This window comes from Mauremys reevesii, linkage group 12, assembly GCF_016161935.1.
Source record: "Mauremys reevesii isolate NIE-2019 linkage group 12, ASM1616193v1, whole genome shotgun sequence".
NCBI classification, from domain to species: Eukaryota; Metazoa; Chordata; order Testudines; family Geoemydidae; genus Mauremys; species Mauremys reevesii.
The window spans coordinates 11,296,588-11,322,152 of NC_052634.1; the positions used below are offsets into that span (position 1 = coordinate 11,296,588).

Sequence of the window (25,565 nt, forward strand, 5' to 3'; positions counted from 1 at the left end):
TGAGCAAAGCAATGTCAGCCAATTGTGTGTCCTTCATATGAAGGGTGAGTGCCTAACGCTGCCTCTCCTGGGGGGTGGATCCGTGCCCTCTTCTCACCCCCCGCCATCCAAGGAGGGCACAACCTGGCCTGGGTTCCAACCAGCCTCGTAACGACGCGGCTCCACATCCCCTCACCGCTCCTCAGGTCTCTCTGAGCCCAGCCTGTGCTCATGATCCAGAACCCCTCACGGCTGCAGTGTGGTATAATAACGTCCCTTTGCTCTGCAGACCCGCCGTACATCTCCAACGCCAAGAACACCGGCGCCTCGGTGGGCCAGAAGGGAATCTTGCGCTGCGAGGCCTCTGCCGTCCCTGTCGCAGAATTTCAGTGGTTTAAAGAAGAAACCAGGTACCTAAATAGGCTGCCAGGGCCTGGCAGATCCCAGGCTGCGTTCTTGGCAAGGATAGGGAGCGCTGAATTCCCTGGGTCAGGATGGCCATCTGTCAGCACGGGAAGGAGAGAGAATTACACTTCATTTTAATATAACTATGGGGGTGGATCTTGCTGCAGACATCTCTCTAAATAAAGGATCCTATGGGAGGCACATTGGGATCTGCAGTTAAAACATCCAGGTCCCAAATCTCATACCAGGAGGAGCCTCTGCCCTGAGGCTGTTTCAGAAGGGAGGTGAGGGGAGTGCTAGTGCTAACCTGGTGTGAGCTGCTGGGATCCTAATGACTCGATGTGGAAGTCAGATAGAGACTCAGGATATGTCTACTCTGGAACGGGATGTGAAATTTTTCGCTCAGGTAGACATACCCTTGCTAGCTCCAATCAAGCTAGCATGCTAAAAATAGCAGTGTTGCTGCAGCTCAATGGAATGGTGTAACCATGCCAAAAACAGTCTCATCTGAAACCCAGGCTAAATAATCGGGTGCCTAGCCCATCCCATCACCCTGTGCTGCCCCAGTGACAGTGCTGTGTTTAGCAGGCTGGCTCGAGCTAGCTAGCATGGCTACCTGAAATGGAAATTAAACCTCCTGCTCCAGTGGAGATGAACCCTCAGTGATGGCCTGGTCCAGGGGTCCCTTTAGCTGGAAAAACCTTCTCAATAACCTGGCAGAAAATATCCTGGACCGGGGAACCTTCAGGAGGAGGGGAAGACTTTGGGGCAGTGGCATAGCTCTGCTAAAATGACGAGAGTCACTCTGCTTTAGACCAGCCGAGCTAGTCCAGTGTCCTGGTGACAGCCAGCTGGGAGGGCCTGATCTGGGGACTGGCGGGGCTTTCCCTGCTAACCTAGATATAGCTGGTGGGACTGCATGGGGGTGGGAATTGATCGAGCCTGTCATTGGGGGGACCAGCCCTTCGTCTTTCTCGCCCCACAGATTAGCCAATGGGCTGGATGGAGTGAGAATTGAGAACAAAGGTCGAATGTCCACGCTGACCTTCTTCAATGTCTCGGAGAAGGATTACGGCAACTACACCTGCGTGGCCACTAACAAGCTGGGGAACACCAATGCCAGTATAATCCTGTACGGTAGGTATGAGGGGCGGAGCCTGTGCTTTGTGAGGAGATGCTTCCGGTACTGATGGAGGGAGCTGGATAACCACCGAGCCTCGCAAAGGGTGGAATTCAGCTCCCTGCAAAGTGCCAGTCCAAGGCTGTGGGTGCCCTACTTTCAGGGCGTAAGTGGTGTGGGCCTGTGTGGGGTCCTCTGGGGGACAGTGACTCTGAATCTCACCTGCAGAGAGATGTGAGGCAAAACAAGATAAGCGATGAACCCACCAACCTGAGGAAGTGGAATCTGGCCATTTAATTCAATGCTTCCTCCTCAAGTCCAAGCTGCAAAAAAATGAGGCCCTTATGCTTAGAAGAACCCGACCCTGCTTATTCACTAACGCACACAGATGTATACCGCTAGCAGCCGAGTACTAAAGGGAGCCATTTTCTCTTTCAGTGAGCAAAATGTGATGTCACCTCACCAATGAGTGTGCTTCATTTCCCCGCCCCAATGATATTTAATCTAAAGCCTCGTGTCTCCAAAGCACTGTACACACGAGTGAATCCTCCCAGCACCTCTCTGAAGTAGGCAAGCACTGTCATTTACATTTTACAGCTAGGTAAACTGAGGCACACAGTGAGTACGGGTGAGTGGGTAGGAGTCAGTGGCTGAGCCGGGGTTGGGTAAGCCTGGCTCCCAGTCCCAGTCTTGTTCCACTAGAGTACGCTGCCTTGGGAAATGAATCCGGTTCCCTCGCCTGGAAAGGGAAAGCAACCTCTTCCATACCTTTGTAGTGGCCTCAGTTCTGCACCTCACTAAACCATTTCCATCTTCACGTCTATGCCTCCAAAATGCCACCTCCATGGACACCGTCCTTGCCAGCAGACTTGCTCAGCATTTTCTCGTGGCAAAGCAGTGAGCGGGGCTGGGGGTCAGAGACATTGCTCTGCTGGGGCCTTCTTTAAAACCGGGGTTGCAGTCTGCAAAAGTGATATAACATAGAGCAGAGGGGTCCAAGTTTATTGTCTCCTAGTCCCTCCCAGATTGCAGGCTATTGAGTTCACTTGCCAGTCTCACCAGGCATCTGAAAATCTACCAGTGTTCTCTCCGTATGCCTCAGCCCCTGTCATTATGATCCCATGTACTTAGCTGATATTTGTGCTGATACCCAAGGCAGAAAAGTATATAGCTTCCTCTGCAGTAGACTCTCATCACTGGGGGCTTCTGTACACATGGGATTATCCCAGAATAACTATTCTCAAATAACTCCACGTGTGGACACACTTATTCTGAAATAAGATTGCCTTGTTCCTGTGTAGTTTAATCCATTTTCAAACTGGATTAAGCTAAACCAGAACAAAGCTTGCTTATTCTGAAATAAGAGCGTCCACGCACAGAGTTATTCAGGAATAGCTACTGTGCTTTAAATTCACAACCTCCCTTAATCCAAATTGTCTTTCAAGTGTAGACAAGCAAATGTGAGGCGGGATGTATGGAGAGAGATGCTGTCATTTTTTCCAATGGTAACCACACTTCCTGCCTGTTCTGTGTAACCATGTCAGCGGCATGCGCATTGTCATCAGTGTGTACTCACCTTTCTAATGATCATTCTTTCATCAACTGTCTGAAAACATGAATTATATATTTTCTCCCCCTCCCCTTTCTGTTCTCTCCCTGTCTGTCTCCATTGTCCTCTGTTTTAGAAATAAGTGAACCCACAGCATGGGCAGGTTGATACAGCATGTTCTTCCCTTCATTTGCTTGCAACACCCAGACGCCTTTGCCACGTAGGCTTGTTACGAATGATGTCTGACTCCTAGATCAGCCCAAATGGGCAAGCATGCACAGATTTAAGGCCAGCGATCTGTTCTAAGGAAGGATGGAAGGAAGGAACTGACCGGGCACGGATTTTTCTTCTAAGCAGGAAGGAGCCAGTTTGTATAAACACACATTAGTCACAGCCGCCTTGGTCCCGTCTTTGCAGAAGTCAATCTGGCAAAGTGTATTCCAGTTTCACAGACCCATGCACGGCTTTGCAGTGCCGGTATTTTGGAGTGTTGGTCTGCCGTGATAGAATGAGCCTCTAGTTGTTTTGTATAAAGCAGGGCAAACTCAGTTATACAAATGTAACAGGGGACACGACATTCATTCGGATAATCAAAGGGTTTGGACAAATGACTATCAGTCGGTGCCAGGGGTCTGCAGAGTTCCTCAGCTCCAGCAGGGAGCGGCTGCAGCATTTATTTGATGGGTTTATGCTTTGAGGACTTCACTGCACATGGTAAATTTCAGATCTATGAGTGGGTCCAAATCCATTGATATCAGTAAGGTTACACTGTTTATACCAGGTCAGATGCTTATTTGCTTTGTACATTTAAACAACTAAAAACTCTCAGGGCACGTACATAGCAGAATCAATCTGAAGGCACATCTGCCGCAAGATGGTTAAGGATTTTGTCTTAAAGGTGACCCACAAAGGAAAGCAAAGATTGGATGTGTGCCCTTTTTTGATTTCTTTATGATATATTTAAAAGGTGCTTGGGGTGTGGGGACATGGGAAGAAGTATGCACTTGCTTCATTTCTCCATTAGAAAGTGAGGTCTTGTTTACACTGTGGCTACCAGACAACTGGGAGGATTTGGACATCACCAATACTGAGGAATTGAAACCTGATTAATTATTATTATTATTATTATTAAAACTATTGAACGCAAATGTCCCACAAACAGCAGAAAAGTTCTCTTTGTTAATTATTCACTCTTCCATCGCCAAAGGCTGACAAAGCTTGGCACACTTTTCTCTGAGACCCCAGCAAGTCCTTCACCGAAAGCAGAGACGACCAGACGTGATGTTTCTGCTACTTCTAATAGCTTAAAACACACAATCAAAGGAGCATATGCTTGATGAATTAATTAAAGGTATGAGGTTGCCTTTGTACATCATAAAGACATAACAAGGTGCACCATCCTAATGTGTATATTTTCCCCCTTCAGGACACCATTACAGGGACACTGTCAGTTTGCGAGAAGCCCCAATTTTTAATTTGGGGTGGACTGAATCTTTACAAAATCTATGCCGAACAGAAATACTCCCATTATGGCCTCATTTCAGTTCCAATGCAAGCAGCTTTATGGATTTAGTAGGGGATGGGGGAGATTTGTAAGGTAAACCTTGCACCACTGTATGACCAGAAGAAAGTGAAGCTAACGCAAAACCTCCTTGCTAGGTATAAGAGTCTGGTTTCATTTTCAAATAAAGCTGCTAGAATGGAAATAAACTGTAAACGTCTTTGTTTTCTATACTCAAAGGGAGTGATTCTAAACAATTCTGTATGTTATTAAAGTATATGATTTGTAATCAGACAATGTCTAGATACGGTTCCATTATCATTTCTCATTAACTGAGTGTTTCTTTTGCATTTGATTTTACCCCAGCTGTGGGCCTTAACTCAGCTATTTCGGTACTGCACAGTACCGTCCCTCCTGCAGTTCTCCTTCACTTTTGCCTCCTGACATAAGACTTGGGTCCAGGTTGCTGTGGACTAGTCAAGAGCTGCCGGGCTTCAGTGCCGCATTCCCGGCATGGGAATGATGCTCTACAGGGAGAAGATAAAATACTGTGAAAGATGGGCTGGATGGAAGTGCTTTGTAAAGACATAGTACTTTAGAGCAACAGGTACCAGCAGTTACAATGAGAGACAGAACATGAACATTTAGTGCTAGTTGTGGACATGGGGTGGTGGTTGCATGTTTGAGGTTACAAATCAAATAAAGGCAATTGTCACCTCTTTGTCCTTCATGCATATATATCGATTTCATAGAGCTGGAAGGGACCCTGAAAGTTCATTGAGTCCAGCCCCCTGCCTTCACTAGCAGGACCAAGTACTGATTTTGCCCCAGATCCCTAAGGGGGCCCTCTTAAGGATTGAGCGCACAACCCTGAATTTAGAAGGCCAATGCTCAAACCACTGAGTTATCTCTCCATTCTAGACAAAAGACACTCCACAGCAGGGCTGACTTTAGGCCAATTCAACCATTTCCTTGAATCGGGCCCCGCTCCTAAGAGGGCCCCGCGCCCAAGCCCCAGTATGGTGTACAGACAAGCAGGGGCTGGAGCCCCAGGCCCTTTAAATTGCCACCACAGCCCCAGTGCTGGAGCCCTGGGGTAGGGCCGTGGGGCTCTGGGGGATATTTAAAAAGTCCAGGGCTCCCGATGCTTCTACTGCTCCAGCGCTTTAAATAGCCCCCGGAGCCCTGCCGCTTCCCCAGGGCTCCCTCGGCTATTTAAAGGGCTGGGGCAGTAGAAGCAGGGGAGCCCCGGGCCCTTTAAATACCTGCAGAGCCCTAGGCTGCTGCTGCTACCCTGGTGGGGGAGGGAGGAGGAGGGGGCACTTACCGTACAGGGTGGGCTGTACTCCCTGTACCTGCACCCCCTGCCTGCAGCCAGCCCCTGCTCACACCAGCCCCACACCACCTACCTGCAGCCAACCCCGCACCGCCTGCCCTGCCCGCAGCCAGCCCCTCTCCAGCTAGCCCCGCACCCCCTGCCCTGCCTCCAGCCCCACACCAGCCCGTCTGCAGCCAGCCCTGCACCCCCTGCCCTGCCTCCAGCCCCACATCAACCCCTGTCTGCAGCCAGCCCCGCACCCCCTGCCCTGCCTCCAGCCCCGCACCAGCCCCTGTCTCCAGCCAGCCCCGCACCCCCTGCCCTGCCACCAGCCCCTGTCTCCAGCCAGCCCCGCACCCCCTGCCCTATCTCCAGCTAGTCCCGCGCACCTGCCCCACAGCCAGCCCGTCTCCAGCCAGCCCCTGCCACACCCCCTCCTGCCCTGCCCGCACCAGCCCTGCACCCCCTGACCTGTCTCCAGCCAGCCCCTGCCACACACCCCTGCCTGAAGCCAGCCAGTCCAGCCGTGCCAACCCATGCCGCATCCCCTGTGGCCCTGCCTGAAGCCAGCCAGCCAACCCCACACACCCCGTGTCTCCAGCCAGCCCTGCACCCCTTGAACTGCCTGCAGCCAGACTCTACCTCCAGTCAGCCCCTGCCCTGCCTCCAGCCAGCCCCATGTCCACTGGTGCTCTGCCGTTCCCAGGGCAGTAACCCTGCAGGGAGCAGCTGGGACCCACATATGTGCACATCCTAGGATGACCTGACAGCAAGTGTGAAAAATCGGGACAGGGATAATAGGATCCTATATAAGAAAAAGACCCAAAAATTGGGACTGTCCTTAGAAAATCAGGGCAGCTGGTCACCCTAGCACACCCCCAGGGAGTGGAGGGGCCCCACACATGTAAAATGGAGCTCATGTCTGGTTCAGGCCCGTCTTTTTAAAAAAGAACTTGAGGTCGAATTAACAGACAGCCGTATGTTCCCGGACACGTCAGGCTTTTTGGTTCTTAAATCACCATCCGGGAGGAAAATACGGACATATGGTAGCCCTATTGGTACAAAAAATACATACTGTGGCACATCCCTTAAATCAGAACTTTTTATAGGGAACTGATTGCTAAGCAATTAAAGGCTTTTTTATTTTAGTCATACCTGCTGGGGCCCCGCTGAAAATGTTTGAATTGGGCCCCACACGTCTTAAAGCCGGCCCTGCCCTACAGTGAAGCGTGAATGAACGGGGCTCATCGCACACAGAGTGGGGGGGGGCACATTGGGCAGAGGGGCACAAATAAGGGTGTGGCAGGGGAATAGTCAGCCCACACCTGGGGAGGGCATGGATGGCGGCAGGCTCAGAGGTGTGGTCTGAGGATGACACGAGGCCCCCAGGATGTTTCAAGGGTGTGAGCTGAGTGTACACGGGCTTGGCAGGGGCCTGTATCAAGGCTGATGTGAGCACACAAGGGTGTCAGGGATATGATGGGGGCATGTTTCAAGGCTGCATGTCAGGGCCATGGCGGGAGGGCTTCCTCAAGGCTATGGGGGGGGGGGTATTGCGGCTGCTTCAAACCTATAGAGGTGTAGTGGGCAAGTGTCAGCGGGTGTGTTACAATGATGGCTCGAGCCTATGCAGGCATGGCAGGGGCTTGGTGAGAGTGTGCCAGGGTGTAATGGAGTTGTGTCAGTGGCTTAGCCAGGATGCCTAGAGCCTATGGGGGCATCGTAGGGGGGTGTGTCTTTTGATGATGCATCTACCCTATGGGGGTGTGGTGGGGGCGTGTCAGGGGTGTGCTTTGATTATGCCTTTAGCCTGGGGGGGCGTGTCAGGGGCTTGGCGGGGGCGTGTCAGGGTTGTAGTTTGATTTGCCTTTAGCCTGGGGGCGTGGCAGGGGCTTGGCAGGGGAGTGTCAGGGGTTGTGCTTTGATTATGCCTTTAGCCTGGGGGCGTGTCAGGGGCTTGGCGGGGGAGTGTCAGGGTTGTGATTTGATTATGCCTTTAGCCTGGGGGCGTGTCAGGGGCTTGGCGGGGGAGTGTCAGGGTTGTGCTTTGATTATGCCTTTAGCCTGGGGGCGTGTCAGGGGCTTGGCAGGGGCGTGTCAGGGTTGTGCTTTGATTATGCATTTAGCCTGGGGGCGTGTCAGGGGCTTGGTAGGGTTGTGGTTTAATTATGCCTTTAGCCTGGGGGGCGTGTCTGGGGATTGGCAGGGGCTTGGCGGGGGAGTGTCAGGGTTGTGCTTTGATTATGGCTTTAGCCTGGGGGCGTGTCAGGGGCTTGGCAGGAGTGTCAGAATTGTGCTTTGATTATGCCTTTAGCCTGGGGCGTGTCAGGGCTTGGGGGGGGAGTGTCAGGGTTGTGCTTTGATTATGCCTTTAGCCTGGGGGCGTGTCAGGGGCTTGGCAGGGGAGTGTCAGGGGCTTGGCAGGGGCGTGTCAGGGTTGTGCTTTGATTATGCCTTTAGCCTGGGGGCGTGGCAGGGGCTTGGCGGGGGGCGTGTCAGGGTTGTGCTTTGATTATGCCTTTAGCCTGGGGGCGTGTCAGGGGCTTGGCGGGGGCGTGTCAGGGTTGTAGTTTGATTTGCCTTTAGCTTGGGGGCATGGCAGGGGCTTGGCGGGGGGGCGTGTCAGGGTAGTGATTTGATTATGCATTTAGCCAGGGGGCGTGTCATGGGCTTGGAAGGGGAGTTTCAGGGGTGTGCTTTGATTATGCCTTTACCCTGGGGCGTGTCAGGGCTTGGCGGGGCGTGTCTGGGTTGTGCTTTGTTTATGCCTTTTGCCTGGGGGCGTGTCAGGGGCTTGGCGGGGGCGTGTCAGGGTTGTGCTTTGATTATGCCTTTAGCCTGGGGGCGTCAGGGGCTTGGCGGGGGAGTGTCAGGGTTGTGATTTGATTATGCCTTTAGCCTGGGGGCGTGTCAGGGGCTTGGCAGGGGAGTGTCAGGGGTGTGCTTTGATTATGCCTTTAGCCTGGGGGCGTGTCAGGGGCTTGGCGGGGGCGTGTCAGGGTTGTGCTTGATTATGCCTTTAGCCTGGGGCGTGTCAGGGGCTTGGCGGGGGCGTGTCAGGGTTGTGCTTTGACTCTGCCTTTAGCCTGGGGGCGTGTCAGGGGCTTGGCGGGGGCGTGTCAGGGTTGTGCTTTGATTATGCCTTTAGCCTGAGAGACATATGGGGCGGGGCGTGGCAGAGTCTTGGCAGGGGCATGACGGGGGGTCTGGTTCAATTATGCCTTTAGACTGGGTGTGGGCATGACGGGGCATGCCAGGGACTTCACGGGGGCGTGTCAGGGTTGCAGTTCAATTATGCCTTTAGCCTGGGAGCGTGTCAGGGGCTTGGGGAGTGTCAGGGTTGTGCTTTGACTATGCCTTTAGCCTGGGGGCGTGTCAGGGGCTTGGCGGGGGCGTGTCAGGGTTGTGCTTTGATTATGCCTTTAGCCTGGGGGCGTCTCAGGGGCTTGGCAGGGGAGTGTCAGGGTTGTGGTTTGATTATGCCTTTAGCCTGGGGGCGTGTCAGGGGCTTGGCAGGGGCTTGGCGGGGGCGTGTCAGGGTTGCAGTTCAATTATGCCTTTAGCCTGGGAGCGTGTCAGGGGCTTGGCGGGGGAGTGTCAGGGTTGTGCTTTGACTATGCCTTTAGCCTGGGGGCGTGTCAGGGACTTCACGGGGGCGTGTCAGGGTTGCAGTTCAATTATGCCTTTAGCCTGGGAGCGTGTCAGGGGCTTGGCGGGGGAGTGTCAGGGTTGTGCTTTGACTATGCCTTTAGCCTGGGGGCGTGTCAGGGGCTTGGCGGGGGCGTGTCAGGGTTGTGCTTTGATTATGCCTTTAGCCTGGGGGCGTCTCAGGGGCTTGGCAGGGGAGTGTCAGGGTTGTGGTTTGATTATGCCTTTAGCCTGGGGGCGTGTCAGGGGCTTGGCAGGGGCTTGGCGGGGGCGTGTCAGGGTTGTGCTTTGATTATGCCTTTAGCCTGGGAGCGTGTCAGGGGCTTGGCGGGGGCGTGTCAGGGTTCTGCATTGATTATGCCTTTAGCCTGGGGCGTGTCAGGGGCTTGGCGGGCGTGTCAGGGTTGTGCTTTGATTATGCCTTTAGCTTGAGAGACATATGGGGGGGGGGGCGTGGCAGAGTCTTGGCAGGGGCATGAAGGGGGGTCTGGTTCAATTATGCCTTTAGACTGGGTGTGGGCATGACGGGGACATGCCAGGGACTTCACGGGGGCATGTCAGGGTTGCAGTTCAATTATGCCTTTAGCCTGGGAGCGTGCCAGGGGCTTGGCGGGGGAGTGTCAGGGTTGTGCATTCATTATGCCTTTAGCCTGGGGCTTGGCAGGGGCTTGGCGGGGGAGTGTCAGGGTTGTGCTTTGATTATACCTTTAGCCTGGGGGCGTGTCAGGGGCTTGGCAGGGGCTTGGCGGGGGAGTGTCAGGGTTGTGCTTTGATTATGCCTTTAGCCTGGGGGGGCGTGTCAGGGGCTTGGCCGGGGAGTGTCAGGGGTTGTGCTTTGATTATGCCTTTACCCTGGGGCGTGTCAGGGGCTTGGCGGGGGAGTGTCAGGGTTGTGCTTTGATTATGCCTTTAGCCTGGGGGCGTGTCAGGGGCTTGGCAGGGGCTTGGCGGGGGAGTGTCAGGGTTGTGCTTTGATTATACCTTTAGCCTGGGGGCGTGTCAGGGGCTTGGCAGGGGCGTGTCAGGGTTGTGCTTTGATTACGCCTTTAGCCTGGGGGGCGTGTCAGGGGCTTGGCAGGGGAGTGTCAGGGTTGTGCTTTGACTATGCCTTTAGCCGGGGGGCGTGTGGGGGGCTGGGCCGGGGCTTGGCGGAGTGTCAGGGTTGTGCTTTGATTATGCCTTGGCAGGGAGTGTCAGGGGCTTGGCAGGGGCGTGTCAGGGTTGTGCTTTGATTATGCCTTTAGCCTGGGGGCGTGTCAGGGGCTTGGCGGGGGCGTGTCAGGGTTGTGCTTTGATTATGCCTTTAGCTTGAGAGACATAGTGGGGCTTGGCAGGGGCTTGGCAGGGGCATGAAGGGGGGTCTGGTTCAATTATGCCTTTAGACTGGGTGTGGGCATGACGGGGCCATGCCAGGGACTTCACGGGGGCGTGTCAGGGTTGCAGTTCAATTATGCCTTTAGCCTGGGAGCGTGTCAGGGGCTTGGCAGGGGAGTGTCAGGGTTGTGCTTTGATTATTCCTTTAGCCTGGGGGCGTGTCAGGGGCTTGGCAGGGTTGTGCTTTGATTATGCCTTTAGCCTGGGGGGCGTGTCAGGGGCTTGGCAGGGGAGGGTCAGGGTGGGGCTTTGCGTATTCCTGTAGCCTGGGGGCGTGTCAGGGCTTGGCAGGGTTGTGCTTTGATTATGCCTTTAGCCTGGGGCGTGTCAGGGGCTTGGCAGGGGAGTGTCAGGGTTGTGCTTTGACTATGCCTTTAGCCTGGGGGCGTGTCAGGGGCTTGGCAGGGGCTTGGCGGGGGAGTGTCAGGGTTGTGCTTTGATTATGCCTTTAGCCTGGGGGCGTCAGGGGCTTGGCAGGGGCGTGTCAGGGTTGTGCTTTGATTATGCCTTTAGCCTGGGGGCGTGTCAGGGGCTTGGCAGGGGCTTGGCGGGGGAGTGTCAGGGTTGTGCTTTGATTATGCCTTTAGCCTGGGGGGGCGTGGCAGGGGCTTGGCAGGGGCGTGTCAGGGTTGTAGTTTGATTTGCCTTTAGCTTGGGGGCATGGCAGGGGCTTGGCGGGGGCGTGTCAGGGTTGTGCTTTGATTATGCCTTTAGCCTGGGGGCGTGTCAGGGTCTTGGCGGGGGCGTGTCAGGGTTGTGCTTTGATTATGCCTTTACCCTGGGGCGTGTCAGGGGCTTGGCGGGGGAGTGTCAGGGTTGTGCTTTGATTATGCCTTTAGCCTGGGGGGGCGTGTCAGGGGCTTGGCAGGGGCGTGTCAGGGCTGTGCTTTGATTATGCTTTTAGCCTGGGGGCGTGTCAGGGTTGTGGTTCGATTATGCCATCAGACTGGAGGAGTGGCAGGGACATGTTCCACTTACATTACATAGTCATGGGGCCATGCTACTTCAACTCCTTCCCAACTTGAATAGCCTGTCCTGAAGTTACTTTTCTCCAGTAGTAACTGGGTAGTCCAGTGGCTCGGGTACTTACCCGGCGTGTGGTCGACGCTAGTTCAACTCCTCCCCCAGGTTGCTGAGGAAGGACTCGAATGGCCCGTTCTGAAGTAAAGCGCCAGCTGCTGGACTCAGACGTGTTCTCCTGGGGTGCTTGGGCCCCTTGACTCTGTCTTTTTTTCTGCTGAAGCCGGTCCATTTACTTGCATTACATAGTCACAGGGCCAGGAAGGCAACCAGCAGCAGGCTTTAGTCAGGGGCTTGTGCTGCGTGCCCAGCATGTGGGCAGTTGGGGTTCAAAGCCCCTTCCTTCTTGCTGAGACGGGATGTGAACCTTGATCTCCTGCCTCTCCGCTGAATGGCCTGAGTGCCGGACTAGGCGGCTTTCCCATGTGGGGACTCTCTCTGTCTTTTCTGTTGAAGGAGGGTCACTTTGGTGACATAGTCATTGGGCCAGAGCCCCAGCCGGCCGGTTGGGTTAGTGCAGTGGTTGAAGCGCGTGCCCAGCGGCTGGGAGGTTGGCGGTTCCCATCCCCTTTCTTCTTGAAGAGAACGGAGTTGTGCACTTAGCTCTCAACTGAACGGCCTAAGTGCTAGGCTGGGATGTGGGGGCTCCCTCTCTTTTCTGCTGAAGATGGGCCACTGGCAGTAAATAGTACATGAGATTTGGGTGCTAACTTTCCTGTGGCTCCCTTGGTAGTCCCGTGCTTTGGCTCCTTGCCCCTAAACCAGTGAGTGGCAGGTTGAAGACCTCTGGTCCTTGAGAAGGGATGGCCCCTTGATCTCTTGCCTCGCACACATTTCACTTTAATTATCTATTAACCGGGTCAAAAGAGGCTCTGAAATCCCTCTATGGTGGTGGCAAACAAAGCTCTTGTGTCCTTCTCCGGTACGGGGGTTAGGGTGCGTGCTTGCAGTGGGGGCTGATTCGGGTTCAGATCCCTTCCTGGTAGGTTGAGATGGGGCAGGTGTCTCAATCTCTTACCGCTCAAGCGTTCCACTTTAACTATATATTAACCGGGGCAAAGGAAGCTCTCAAGTCCCTCTATGGTGTGGAGGTTAGGGTGCGCACTTGCAGTGGGCCCTGACCCTGGTTCAGATCCCTTCTGGGTAGGTTAAGATGGGAGGGGCGTCTCAATCTCTTGTCGCTCAAGCGTTCCACTTTAACTATATATTAACCGGGGCAAAGGAAGCTCTTGTATCCTTCTCTGGTATAGGGGTTAGGGTGCATGCTTGCACTGGGGGCTGGCACCGGTTCAGCTCCCTTCTGGGTAGACTAAAACAGTGTGGGCCTCTCAATCTCTTACAGCTCAAGCGTTCCACTTTAACTATATATTAACCGGGGCAAAGGAAGCTCTCAAGTCCGTCTATGGTACGGGGGTTAGAGTGTGCGCTTGCACTGGGGGCTGACCCTGGTTCAGATCCCATCTGGGTAGGTTAAGATGGGAGGGGCATCTCAATATCTTATCGCTCAAGCGTTCCACTTTAACTATATAGTAACCGGGGCAAAGGGAGCTCTCAAGTCCCTCTATGGTACGGGGGTTAGAGTGTGCGCTTGCACTGGGTGCTGACCCTGGTTCAGATCCCATCTGGGTAGATTAAGATGGGGCGGGTGTCTCAATCTCTTACTGCTCAAGCGTTCCACTTTAACTATATATTAACCGGGGCAAGGTAAGCTCTTGTATCCCTCTATAGTATGGGGGTTATGGTGCTCGCTTGGATTGTGAGTTACCTTGGTTCAAGTCCCCGCTCTACTGGGCAGGAGGACCTCTGGTGGGTAAGAGGAGATGTTCCTAGCTGAGGAAGAGGCAGGTAGGAGGGCTGGTGGGGAGAGAGGTAGCAAGCATGGGGGGCGGGAGGGAGAGAGAGGACAGAGACCCCCCAGTGGAGGAAGAGGCAGGTGGCAGGCAGGAGACCGCTCCCCCCCCCCCAGAAGAGGCAGGTAGCAGAGAGAAGGCAGGCAGGAGACCCCCCCCAGAAGAGGCAGGTAGCAGAGAGGAGGCAGGCAGGAGACCCCCCCCCCCCGGAGGAGGCAGGTAGCAGGCAGGAGCCCCCCCCCAGAAGAGGCAGGTGGCAGGCAGGAGACCCCCCCCCAGAAGAGGCAGGCAGGTAACAGAGGGGGGGGGGGATAGAGAGAGGCAGGCAGGAGACCCCCCCCAGAAGAGGCAGGTAGCAGAGGGGGGGATAGAGAGAGGCAGGCAGGAGACCCCCCCCCCCAGAAGAGGCAGGTAGCAGAGGGGGGGATAGAGAGAGGCAGGCAGGAGACCCCCTGCAGAAGAGGCAGGCATGTAGCAGAGGGGGGGGAGAGACAGGGGCAGGCAGTGGAAGAGGTGTTGGTGAGGCAGGGTGCAAGAGGAGAAGGAGGCCCCCCCTATAGAGGTGCTCTCCTATATAGAGCAGTACACACCTCTATAGGGGGGCCTCCTTCTCCTCTTGCACCCTGCCTCACCAACACCCCCACCTCTTCCACTGCCTGCCTCTCTCTCTCCACCCCCCTCTGCTACATGCCTGCCTCTTCTGCGGGGGGGTCTCCTGCCTGCCTCTCTCTCTCCCCCCCCCCCCTGCTACCTGCCTGCCTCTTCTGGGGGGGGGTCTCCTGCCTGCCTCCTCTCTCTCCCCCCCCCTCTGCTACCTACCTGCCTGCCTCTTCTGGGGGGGTCTCCTGCCTGCCTCTCTCTTTCCCCCCCCCCTGCTACCTGCCTGCCTTGTCTGGGGGGGGGTCTCCTGCCTGCCTCCTCTCTCTCCCCCCCCCTCTGCTACCTGCCTGCCTCTCTCTATCCCCCCCTCTGCTACCTGCCTGCCACCTGCCTCTTCCTCCACTGGGGGGGTCTCTGTCCTCTCTCTCCCCCCCACCCCCCATGCTTGCTACCTCTCTCCCCACCAGCCCTCCTACCTGCCTCTTCCTCAGCTAGGAACATCTCCTCTTACCCACCAGAGGTCCTCCTGCCCAGTAGAGCGGGGACTTGAACCAAGGTAACTCACAATCCAAGCGAGCACCATAACCCCCATACTATAGAGAGATACAAGAGCTTCCTTTGCCCCGGTTAGTATATAGTTAAAGTGGAACGCTTGAGCGTTAAGAGATTGAGACACCCACCCTGTTTTAACCTCCACGGATGGGAGCTGAACCGGCACCAGCCCCCAGTGCAAGCACGCACCCTAACCCCTATACCAGAGAAGGATACAAGAGCTTCCTTTGCCCCGGTTAGTATATAGTTAAAGTGAAATGCTTGCGAGGCAAGAGATCAAGGGGGGATCCCTTCTCAAGGACCAGAGGTCTTGAACCCACCACTCACTGGTTTAGGGGCAAGGAGCCAAACCACGGGACTACCGAGGGAGCCACAGGAAGCTTAGCACCCAATTCTCATGTGCTATTTACTGCCAGTGGCCCATCTTCAGCAGAAAAGAGAGGGAGCCCCCACATCCCAGCCTGGCACTTAGGCCGTTCAGTTGAGAGCTAAGTGCTCAGCTCCCTTCTCTTCAAGAAGAAACGGGATAGGAACCGCCAACCTGCCAATCACTGGGCAAACCCTCCAACCACTGCACTAACCCAACCGGCTGGCTGGGGCTCTGGCCCAATGACTATGTCACCAAAGTGACCCTCTTCAACAGAAAAGACAGAGAGAGTCCCCACATGGGAAAGCCGCCTAGCCCGGCACTCAGGCCATTCAGCGGAGAGGCAGGAGATCAAGGTTCACATCCCGTCTCAGTAAGAAGGAACGGGCTTTGAACCCCAACCGCCCACATGCTGGGCATGCAGCACAAGCCCCCGACTACAGCCTGCTGCTGGGTGCCTGGCTGGCCCAGTGACTATGTAATGCAAGTAAATGGACCAGCTTCAGCAGAAAAAAAGAAAGAGTCAAGGGGCCCAAGCGCCCCAGGAGAACACCTCTGAGTCCAGCAGCTGGTGCTTTGCTGCAGAACAGGCCATTCGAGTCCTTCCACCCCTGCACCCCTTGAACTGCCTGCAGCCAGACTCTACCTCCAGTCAGCCCCTGCCCTGCTTCCAGCCAGCCCCATGTCCACTGGTGCTCTGCCGTTCCCAGGGCAGTAACCCTGCAGGGAGCAGCTGGGACCCACATATGTGCACATCCTAGGATGACCTGACAGCAAGTGTGAAAAATCGGGACAGGGATAATAGGATCCTATATAAGAAAAAGACCCAAAAATTGGGACTGTCCTTAGAAAATCAGGGCAGCTGGTCACCCTAGCACACCCCCAGGGAGTGGCGGGGCCCCACACATGTAAAATGGAGCTCATGTCTGGTTCAGGCCCATCTTTTTAAAAAAGAACTTGAGGTCGAATTAACAGACAGCCATATTTTCCCGGACACGTCAGGCTTTTTGGTTCTTAAATCACCATCCGGGAGGAAAATACGGACGTATGGTAGCCCTATTGGTACAAAAAATACATACTGTGGCACATCCCTTAAATCAGAACTTTTTATAGGGAACTGATTGCTAAGCAATGAAAGGCTTTTTTTTTTTAGTCATACCTGCTGGGGCCCCGCTGAAAATGTTTGAATTGGGCCCCACACGTCTTAAAGCCGGCCCTGCCCTACAGTGAAGCGTGAATGAACGGGGCTCATCGCACACAGAGTGGGGGGGCACATTGGGCAGAGGGGTACAAATAAGGGTGTGGCAGGGGAATAGTCAGCCCACACCTGGGGAGGGCATGGATGGCGGCAGGCTCAGAGGTGTGGTCTGAGGATGACACGAGGCCCCCAGGATGTTTCAAGGGTGTGAGCTGAGTGTACACGGGCTTGGCAGGGGCCTGTATCAAGGCTGATGCGAGCACACAAGGGTGTCAGGGATATGATGGGGGCATGTTTCAAGGCTGCATGTCAGCGCCATGGCGGGAGGGCTTCCTCAAGGCTGGGGGGGGGGGGGGTGTATTGCGGCTGCTTCAAACCTATAGAGGTGTCGTGGGCAAGTGTCAGCGGGTGTGTTACGATGATGGCTCGAGCCTATGCAGGCATGGCAGGGGCTTGGTGAGAGTGTGCCAGGGTGTAATGGAGTTGTGTCAGTGGCTTAGCCAGGATGCCTAGAGCCTATGGGGGCATCGTAGGGGGTGTGTCTTTTGATGATGCATCTACCCTATGGGGGTGTGGCGGGGGCGTGTCAGGATTGTGCTTTGATTATGCCTTTAGCCTGGAGGGGCGTGTCAGGGGCTTGGCGGGGGCGTGTCAGGGTTGTAGTTTGATTTGCCTTTAGCCTGGGGGCGTGGCAGGGGCTTGGCGGGGGCGTGTCAGGGTTGTGCTTTGATTATGCCTTTAGCCTGGGGGGGCGTGTCAGGGGCTTGGCCGGGGAGTGTCAGGGTTGTGCTTTGATTATGCCTTTAGCCTGGGGGGGCGTGTCAGGGGCTTGGCAGGGGAGTGTCAGGGGCTTGGCCGGGGAGTGTCAGGGGTTGTGCTTTGATTATGCCTTTAGCCTGGGGGCGTCAGGGGCTTGGCGGGGGCGTGTCAGGGTTGTGCTTTGATTATGCCTTTAGCCTGGGGGGGCGTGTCAGGGGTTGGCAGGGGAGTGTCAGGGGCTTGGCGGGGGCGTGTCAGGGTTGTGCTTTGATTATGCCTTTAGCCTGGGGGCGTGTCAGGGGCTTGGCGGGGGCGTGTCAGGGTTGTGCTTTGATTATGCCTTTAGCCTTGGGGGCGTGTCAGAGGCTTGGCGGGGGCATGTCAGGGTTGTGCTTTGACTATGCCTTTAGCCTGGGGGGCGTGTCAGGGGCTTGGCGGGGGCGTGTCAGGGTTGTGCTTTGATTATGCCTTTAGCTTGAGAGACATATGGGGGGGGGGCGTGGCAGAGTCTTGGCAGGGGCATGAAGGGGGGTCTGGTTCAATTATGCCTTTAGACTGGGTGTGGGCATGACGGGGGCATGCCAGGGACTTCACGGGGGCGTGTCAGGGTTGCAGTTCAATTATGCCTTTAGCCTGGGAGCGTGTCAGGGGCTTGGCGGGGGAGTGTCAGGGTTGTGCTTTGACTATGCCTTTAGCCTGGGGGCGTGTCAGGGGCTTGGCAGGGGCTTGGCGGGGGCGTGTCAGGGTTGTGCTTTGATTATGCCTTTAGCCTGGGGGCGTGTCAGGGGCTTGGCAGGGGAGTGTCAGGGTTGTGGTTTGATTATGCCTTTAGCCTGGGGGCGTGTCAGGGGCTTGGCAGGGGCTTGGCGGGGGCGTGTCAGGGTTGTGCTTTGATTATGCCTTTAGCCTGGGAGCGTGTCAGGGGCTTGGCGGGGGCGTGTCAGGGTTGTGCTTTGATTATGCCTTTAGCCTGGGGGCGTGTCAGGGGCTTGGCGGGGGCGTGTCAGGGTTGTGCTTTGATTATGCCTTTAGCTTGAGAGACATATGGGGGGGGGCGTGGCAGAGTCTTGGCAGGGGCATGAAGGGGGGTCTGGTTCAATTATGCCTTTAGACTGGGTGTGGGCATGACGGGGCCATGCCAGGGACTTCACGGGGGCGTGTCAGGGTTGCAGTTCAATTATGCCTTTAGCCTGGGAGCGTGTCAGGGGCTTGGCGGGGGAGTGTCAGGGTTGTGCATTGATTATGCCTTTAGCCTGGGGGCGTGTCAGGGGCTTGGCAGGGGCGTGTCAGGGTTGTGCTCTGATTATGCCTTTAGCCTGGGGGCGTGTCAGGGGCTTGGCAGGGGCGTGTCAGGGTTGTGCTTTGATTATGCCTTTAGCCTGGGGGCGTGTCAGGGGCTTGGCAGGGGAGTGTCAGGGTTGTGCTTTGATTATGCCTTTAGCCTGGGGGCGTGTCAGGGGCTTGGCGGGGGCGTGTCAGGGTTGTGCTTTGATTATGCCTTTAGCCTGGGGGCGTGTCAGGGGCTTGGCAGGGGCGTGTCAGGGTTGTGCTTTGATTATGCCTTTAGCCTGGGGGCGTGTCAGGGGCTTGGCGGGGGCGTGTCAGGGTTGTGCTTTGACTATGCCTTTAGCCTGGGGGCGTGTCAGGGGCTTGGCGGGGGCGTGTCAGGGTTGTGCTTTGATTATGCCTTTAGCTTGAGAGACATATGGGGGGGGGGCGTGGCATAGTCTTGGCAGGAGCATGAAGGGGGTCTGGTTCACTTCTGCCTTTCGACTGGGCGTGGGCCTGCCGCGGCCACGCCAGGGACTTCACGGGGGCGTGTCAGGGTTGCAGTTCAATTATGCCTTTAGCCTGGGAGCGTGTCAGGGGCTTGGCGGGGGAGTGTCAGGGTTGTGCTTTGATTATTCCTTTAGCCTGGGGGCGTGTCAGGGGCTTGGCAGGGGAGTGTCAGGGTTGTGCTTTGATTATTCCTTTAGCCTGGGGGCGTGTCAGGGGCTTGGCAGGGTTGTGCTTTGATTATGCCTTTAGCCTGGGGGCGTGTCAGGGGCTTGGCAGGGGAGTGTCAGGGTTGTGCTTTGACTATGCCTTTAGCCTGGGGGCGTGTCAGGGGCTTGGCAGGGGCTTGGCGGGGGAGTGTCAGGGTTGTGCTTTGATTATGCCTTTAGCCTGGGGGCGTCAGGGGCTTGGCAGGGGCGTGTCAGGGTTGTGCTTTGATTATGCCTTTAGCCTGGGGGGGCGTGTCAGGGGCTTGGCAGGGGCGTGTCAGGGCTGTGCTTTGATTATGCTTTTAGCCTGGGGGCGTGTCAGGGTTGTGGTTCGATTATGCCATCAGACTGGAGGAGTGGCAGGGACATGTTCCACTTACATTACATAGTCATGGGGCCATGCTACTTCAACTCCTTCCCAACTTGAATAGCCTGTCCTGAAGTTCCTTGTATTCAGTAGTAACTGGGTAGTCCAGTGGCTCGGGTACTTACCCGGCGTGTGGTCGACGCTAGTTCAACTCCTCTCCCAGGTTGCTGAGGAAGGACTCGAATGGCCCGTTCTGAAGTAAAGCGCCAGCTGCTGGACTCAGACGTGTTCTCCTGGGGTGCTTGGGCCCCTTGACTCTGTCTTTTTTTCTGCTGAAGCCGGTCCATTTACTTGCATTACATAGTCACAGGGCCCGGAAGGCAACCAGCAGCAGGCTTTAGTCAGGGGCTTGTGCTGCGTGCCCAGCATGTGGGCAGTTGGGGTTCAAAGCCCCTTCCTTCTTGCTGAGACGGGATGTGAACCTTGATCTCCTGCCTCTCCGCTGAATGGCCTGAGTGCCGGACTAGGCGGCTTTCCCATGTGGGGACTCTCTCTGTCTTTTCTGTTGAAGGAGGGTCACTTTGGTGACATAGTCATTGGGCCAGAGCCCCAGCTGGCCGGTTGGGTTAGTGCAGTGGTTGAAGCGCGTGCCCAGCAGCTGGGAGGTTGGCGGTTCCCATCCCCTTTCTTCTTGAAGAGAAGGGAGTTGTGCACTTAGCTCTCAACTGAACGGCCTAAGTGCTAGGCTGGGATGTGGGGGCTCCCTCTCTTTTCTGCTGAAGATGGGCCACTGGCAGTAAATAGTACATGAGATTTGGGTGCTAACTTCCCTGTGGCTCCCTTGGTAGTCCCGTGGTTTGGCTCCTTGCCCCTAAACCAGTGAGTGGCAGGTTGAAGACCTCTGGTCCTTGAGAAGGGATGGCCCCTTGATCTCTTGCCTCGCACACATTTCACTTTAATTATCTATTAACCGGGTCAAAAGAGGCTCTGAAATCCCTCTATGGTGGTGGCAAACAAAGCTCTTGTGTCCTTCTCCGGTACGGGGGTTAGGGTGCGTGCTTGCAGTGGGGGCTGACCCGGGTTCAGATCCCTTCCTGGTAGGTTGAGATGGGGCAGGTGTCTCAATCTCTTACCGCTCAAGCGTTCCACTTTAACTATATATTAACCGGGGCAAAGGAAGCTCTCAAGTCCCTCTATGGTGTGGAGGTTAGGGTGCGCACTTGCAGTGGGCCCTGACCCTGGTTCAGATCCCTTCTGGGTAGGTTAAGATGGGAGGGGCGTCTCAATCTCTTGTCGCTCAAGCGTTCCACTTTAACTATATATTAACCGGGGCAAAGGAAGCTCTTGTATCCTTCTCTGGTATAGGGGTTAGGGTGCATGCTTGCACTGGGGGCTGGCACCGGTTCAGCTCCCTTCTGGGTAGACTAAAACAGTGTGGGCCTCTCAATCTCTTACAGCTCAAGCGTTCCACTTTAACTATATAGTAACCGGGGCAAAGGGAGCTCTCAAGTCCCTCTATGGTACAGGGGTTAGGGTGTGCGCTTGCACTTGCACTGGGGGCTGACCCTGGTTCAGATCCCATCTGGGTAGATTAAGATGGGGCGGGTGTCTCAATCTCTTACTGCTCAAGCGTTCCACTTTAACTATATATTAACCGGGGCAAGGTAAGCTCTTGTATCCCTCTATAGTATGGGGGTTATGGTGCTCGCTTGGATTGTGAGTTACCTTGGTTCAAGTCCCCGCTCTACTGGGCAGGAGGACCTCTGGTGGGTAAGAGGAGATGTTCCTAGCTGAGGAAGAGGCAGGTAGGAGGGCTGGTGGGGAGAGAGGTAGCAAGCATGGGGGGCGGGAGGGAGAGAGAGGACAGAGACCCCCCAGTGGAGGAAGAGGCAGGTGGCAGGCAGGAGACCCCCCCCCCCCGAAGTGGCCGGTAGCAGAGAGGAGGCAGGCAGGAGACCCCCCCTAGAAGAGGCAGGTAGCAGAGAGGAGGCAGGCAGGAGACCCCCCCTAGAAGAGGCAGGCAGGTAACAGAGGGGGGGGGGGGATAGAGAGAGGCAGGCAGGAGACCCCCCCAGAAGAGGCAGGCAGGTAGGTAGCAGAGGGGGGGGGATAGAGGGAGGCAGGCAGGAGACCCCCCCCCTCAGAAGAGGCAGGCAGGTAGGTAGCAGAGGGGGGGGGATAGAGGGAGGCAGGCAGGAGACCCCCCCTCAGAAGAGGCAGGCAGGTAGCAGAGGGGGGGGATAGAGAGAGGCAGGTAGGTAGCGGGGGGGGAAGAGAGAGGCAGTGGAAGAGGTGGGGGTGTTGGTGAGGCAGGGTGCAAGAGGAGGAAGCCCCCCTATAGAGGTGTGTACTGCTCTATATAGGAGAGCACCTCTATAGGGGGGCCTCCTTCTCCTCTTGCACCCTGCCTCACCAACACCCCCACCTCTTCCAGCCTCTCTCTCCACCCCCCTCTGCTACCTGCCTGCCTCTTCTGAGGGGGGGGTCTCCTGCCTGCCTCCCTCTATCCCCCCCCCCTCTGCTACCTACCTGCCTCGTCTGGGGGGGTCTCCGGGCTGCGGCGCTCTCTCCCCCCCCTCTGCTACCTGCCGGCCTCTTCTGAGGGGGGGGTCTCCTGCCTGCCTCCTCTATCCCCCTCTGCTACCTACCTGCCTCTTCTGGGGTCTCCTGTCTGCCTCTCTCTATCCCCTCTGCTACCGGCCTGCCTCTTCTGAGGGGGGGGGGGTCTCCTGCCTGCCTCCCTCTATCCCCCCCCTCTGCTACCTACCTGCCTGCCTCTTCTGGGGGGGTCTCCTGCCTGCCTCTCTCTATCCCCCCCCCCCTCTGCTACCTGCCTGCCTCCCCTAACTGCCTGCCACCTGCCTCTTCCTCCACTGGGGGGTCTCTGTCCTCTCTCTCCCCCCATGCTTGCTACCTCTCTCCCCACCAGCCCTCCTACCTGCCTCTTCCTCAGCTAGGAACATCTCCTCTTACCCACCAGAGGTCCTCCTGCCCAGTAGAGCGGGGACTTGAACCAAGGTAACTCACAATCCAAGCGAGCACCATAACCCCCATACTATAGAGGGATACAAGAGCTTACCTTGCCCCGGTTAATATATAGTTAAAGTGGAACGCTTGAGCGTTAAGAGATTGAGACACCCACACTGTTTTAACCTACCCGGAACGGAGCTGAACCGGCACCAGCCCCCAGTGCAAGCACGCACCCTAACCCCTATACCAGAGAAGGATACAAGAGCTTCCTTTGCCCCGGTTAGTATATAGTTAAAGTGAAATGCTTGCGAGGCAAGAGATCAAGGGGGGATCCCTTCTCAAGGACCAGAGGTCTTGAACCCACCACTCACTGGTTTAGGGGCAAGGAGCCAAACCACGGGACTACCGAGGGAGCCACAGGAAGCTTAGCACCCAATTCTCATGTGCTATTTACTGCCAGTGGCCCATCTTCAGCAGAAAAGAGAGGGAGCCCCCACATCCCAGCCTGGCACTTAGGCCGTTCAGTTGAGAGCTAAGTGCTCAGCTCCCTTCTCTTCAAGAAGAAACGGGATAGGAACCGCCAACCTGCCAATCACTGGGCAAACCCTCCAACCACTGCACTAACCCAACCGGCTGGCTGGGGCTCTGGCCCAATGACTGTGTCACCAAAGTGACCCTCTTCAACAGAAAAGACAGAGAGAGTCCCCACATGGGAAAGCCGCCTAGGCCGGCACTCAGGCCATTCAGCGGAGAGGCAGGAGATCAAGGTTCACATCCCGTCTCAGTAAGAAGGAATGGGCTTTGAACCCCAACCGCCCACATGCTGGGCATGCAGCACAAGCCCCCGACTACAGCCTGCTGCTGGGTGCCTGGCTGGCCCAGTGACTATGTAATGCAAGTAAATGGACCAGCTTCAGCAGAAAAAAAGAAAGAGTCAAGGGGCCCAAGCGCCCCAGGAGAACACCTCTGAGTCCAGCAGCTGGTGCTTTGCTGCAGAACAGGCCATTCGAGTCCTTCCACCCCTGCACCCCTTGAACTGCCTGCAGCCAGACTCTACCTCCAGTCAGCCCCTGCCCTGCTTCCAGCCAGCCCCATGTCCACTGGTGCTCTGCCGTTCCCAGGGCAGTAACCCTGCAGGGAGCAGCTGGGACCCACATATGTGCACATCCTAGGATGACCTGACAGCAAGTGTGAAAAATCGGGACAGGGATAATAGGATCCTATATAAGAAAAAGACCCAAAAATTGGGACTGTCCTTAGAAAATCAGGGCAGCTGGTCACCCTAGCACACCCCCAGGGAGTGGCGGGGCCCCACACATGTAAAATGGAGCTCATGTCTGGTTCAGGCCCATCTTTTTAAAAAAGAACTTGAGGTCGAATTAACAGACAGCCATATTTTCCCGGACACGTCAGGCTTTTTGGTTCTTAAATCACCATCCGGGAGGAAAATACGGACGTATGGTAGCCCTATTGGTACAAAAAATACATACTGTGGCACATCCCTTAAATCAGAACTTTTTATAGGGAACTGATTGCTAAGCAATGAAAGGCTTTTTTTTTTTAGTCATACCTGCTGGGGCCCCGCTGAAAATGTTTGAATTGGGCCCCACACGTCTTAAAGCCGGCCCTGCCCTACAGTGAAGCGTGAATGAACGGGGCTCATCGCACACAGAGTGGGGGGGCACATTGGGCAGAGGGGTACAAATAAGGGTGTGGCAGGGGAATAGTCAGCCCACACCTGGGGAGGGCATGGATGGCGGCAGGCTCAGAGGTGTGGTCTGAGGATGACACGAGGCCCCCAGGATGTTTCAAGGGTGTGAGCTGAGTGTACACGGGCTTGGCAGGGGCCTGTATCAAGGCTGATGCGAGCACACAAGGGTGTCAGGGATATGATGGGGGCATGTTTCAAGGCTGCATGTCAGCGCCATGGCGGGAGGGCTTCCTCAAGGCTGGGGGGGGGGGGGGTGTATTGCGGCTGCTTCAAACCTATAGAGGTGTCGTGGGCAAGTGTCAGCGGGTGTGTTACGATGATGGCTCGAGCCTATGCAGGCATGGCAGGGGCTTGGTGAGAGTGTGCCAGGGTGTAATGGAGTTGTGTCAGTGGCTTAGCCAGGATGCCTAGAGCCTATGGGGGCATCGTAGGGGGTGTGTCTTTTGATGATGCATCTACCCTATGGGGGTGTGGCGGGGGCGTGTCAGGATTGTGCTTTGATTATGCCTTTAGCCTGGAGGGGCGTGTCAGGGGCTTGGCGGGGGCGTGTCAGGGTTGTGCTTTGACTATGCCTTTAGCCTGGGGGCGTGTCAGGGGCTTGGCAGGGGCTTGGCGGGGGAGTGTCAGGGTTGTGCTTTGATTATGCCTTTAGCCTGGGGGCGTCAGGGGCTTGGCAGGGGCGTGTCAGGGTTGTGCTTTGATTATGCCTTTAGCCTGGGGGGGCGTGTCAGGGGCTTGGCAGGGGCTTGGCGGGGGAGTGTCAGGGTTGTGCTTTGATTATGCCTTTAGCCTGGGGCGTGTCAGGGTCTTGGCGGGGGCGTGTCAGGGTTGTGCTTTGATTATGCCTTTAGCCTGGGGCGGGTCAGGGGCTGGGCAGGGGCGTGTCAGGGTTGTGGTTTGATTCTGCCTTGAGCCTGGGGGCGTGTCAGGGGCTTGGCAGGGGCTTGGCGGGGGCGTGTCAGGGTTGTGCTCTGATTATGCCTTTAGCCTGGGGCGTGTCAGGGGCTTGGCGGGCGTGTCAGGGTTGTGCTTTGATTATGCCTTTAGCCTGGGGCGTGTCAGGGGCTTGGCGGGGGCGTGTCAGGGTTGTGCTTTGATTCTGCCTTTAGCTTGAGAGGCATATGGGGGGGGGCGTGGCAGAGTCTTGGCAGGGGCATGAAGGGGGGTCTGGTTCAATTATGCCTTTAGACTGGGTGTGGGCATGACGGGGCCATGCCAGGGACTTCACGGGGGCGTGTCAGGGTTGCAGTTCAATTATGCCTTTAGCCTGGGAGCGTGTCAGGGGCTTGGCGGGGGAGTGTCAGGGTTGTGCATTGATTATGCCTTTAGCCTGGGGGCGTGTCAGGGGCTTG

The 25,565-nt window shown here is 56.1% G+C and overlaps 1 protein-coding gene and 1 long non-coding RNA gene across 12 annotated transcripts in view; one reads left to right on the forward strand and one right to left on the reverse strand.

Annotated features, from left to right (window-relative positions):
* OPCML (opioid binding protein/cell adhesion molecule like) overlaps nt 1-25,565 on the forward strand; it is an 854,468-nt gene that overhangs the window by 797,934 nt on the left and 30,969 nt on the right. For 8 of the 11 annotated variants that reach the window (XM_039496207.1, XM_039496208.1, XM_039496206.1 and 5 more), the window contains 2 exons: nt 269-389; nt 1,346-1,521. In XM_039496207.1, the coding sequence (XP_039352141.1) occupies nt 269-389; nt 1,346-1,521 (297 nt within the window). Of the gene's footprint in view, nt 1-268; nt 390-1,345; nt 1,522-3,189; nt 4,849-25,565 lie in introns of those variants that run through there. The other 3 variants (XM_039496212.1, XM_039496213.1, XM_039496210.1) reach the window with 3 other exon arrangements.
* Nucleotides 67-2,383, reverse strand: LOC120375523. Its single transcript, XR_005586598.1, has 3 exons — nt 2,273-2,383; nt 1,775-1,827; nt 67-481 (listed from the first exon to the last, which is right to left on the reverse strand). It is a non-coding gene; the product is annotated as an uncharacterized LOC120375523 (long non-coding RNA).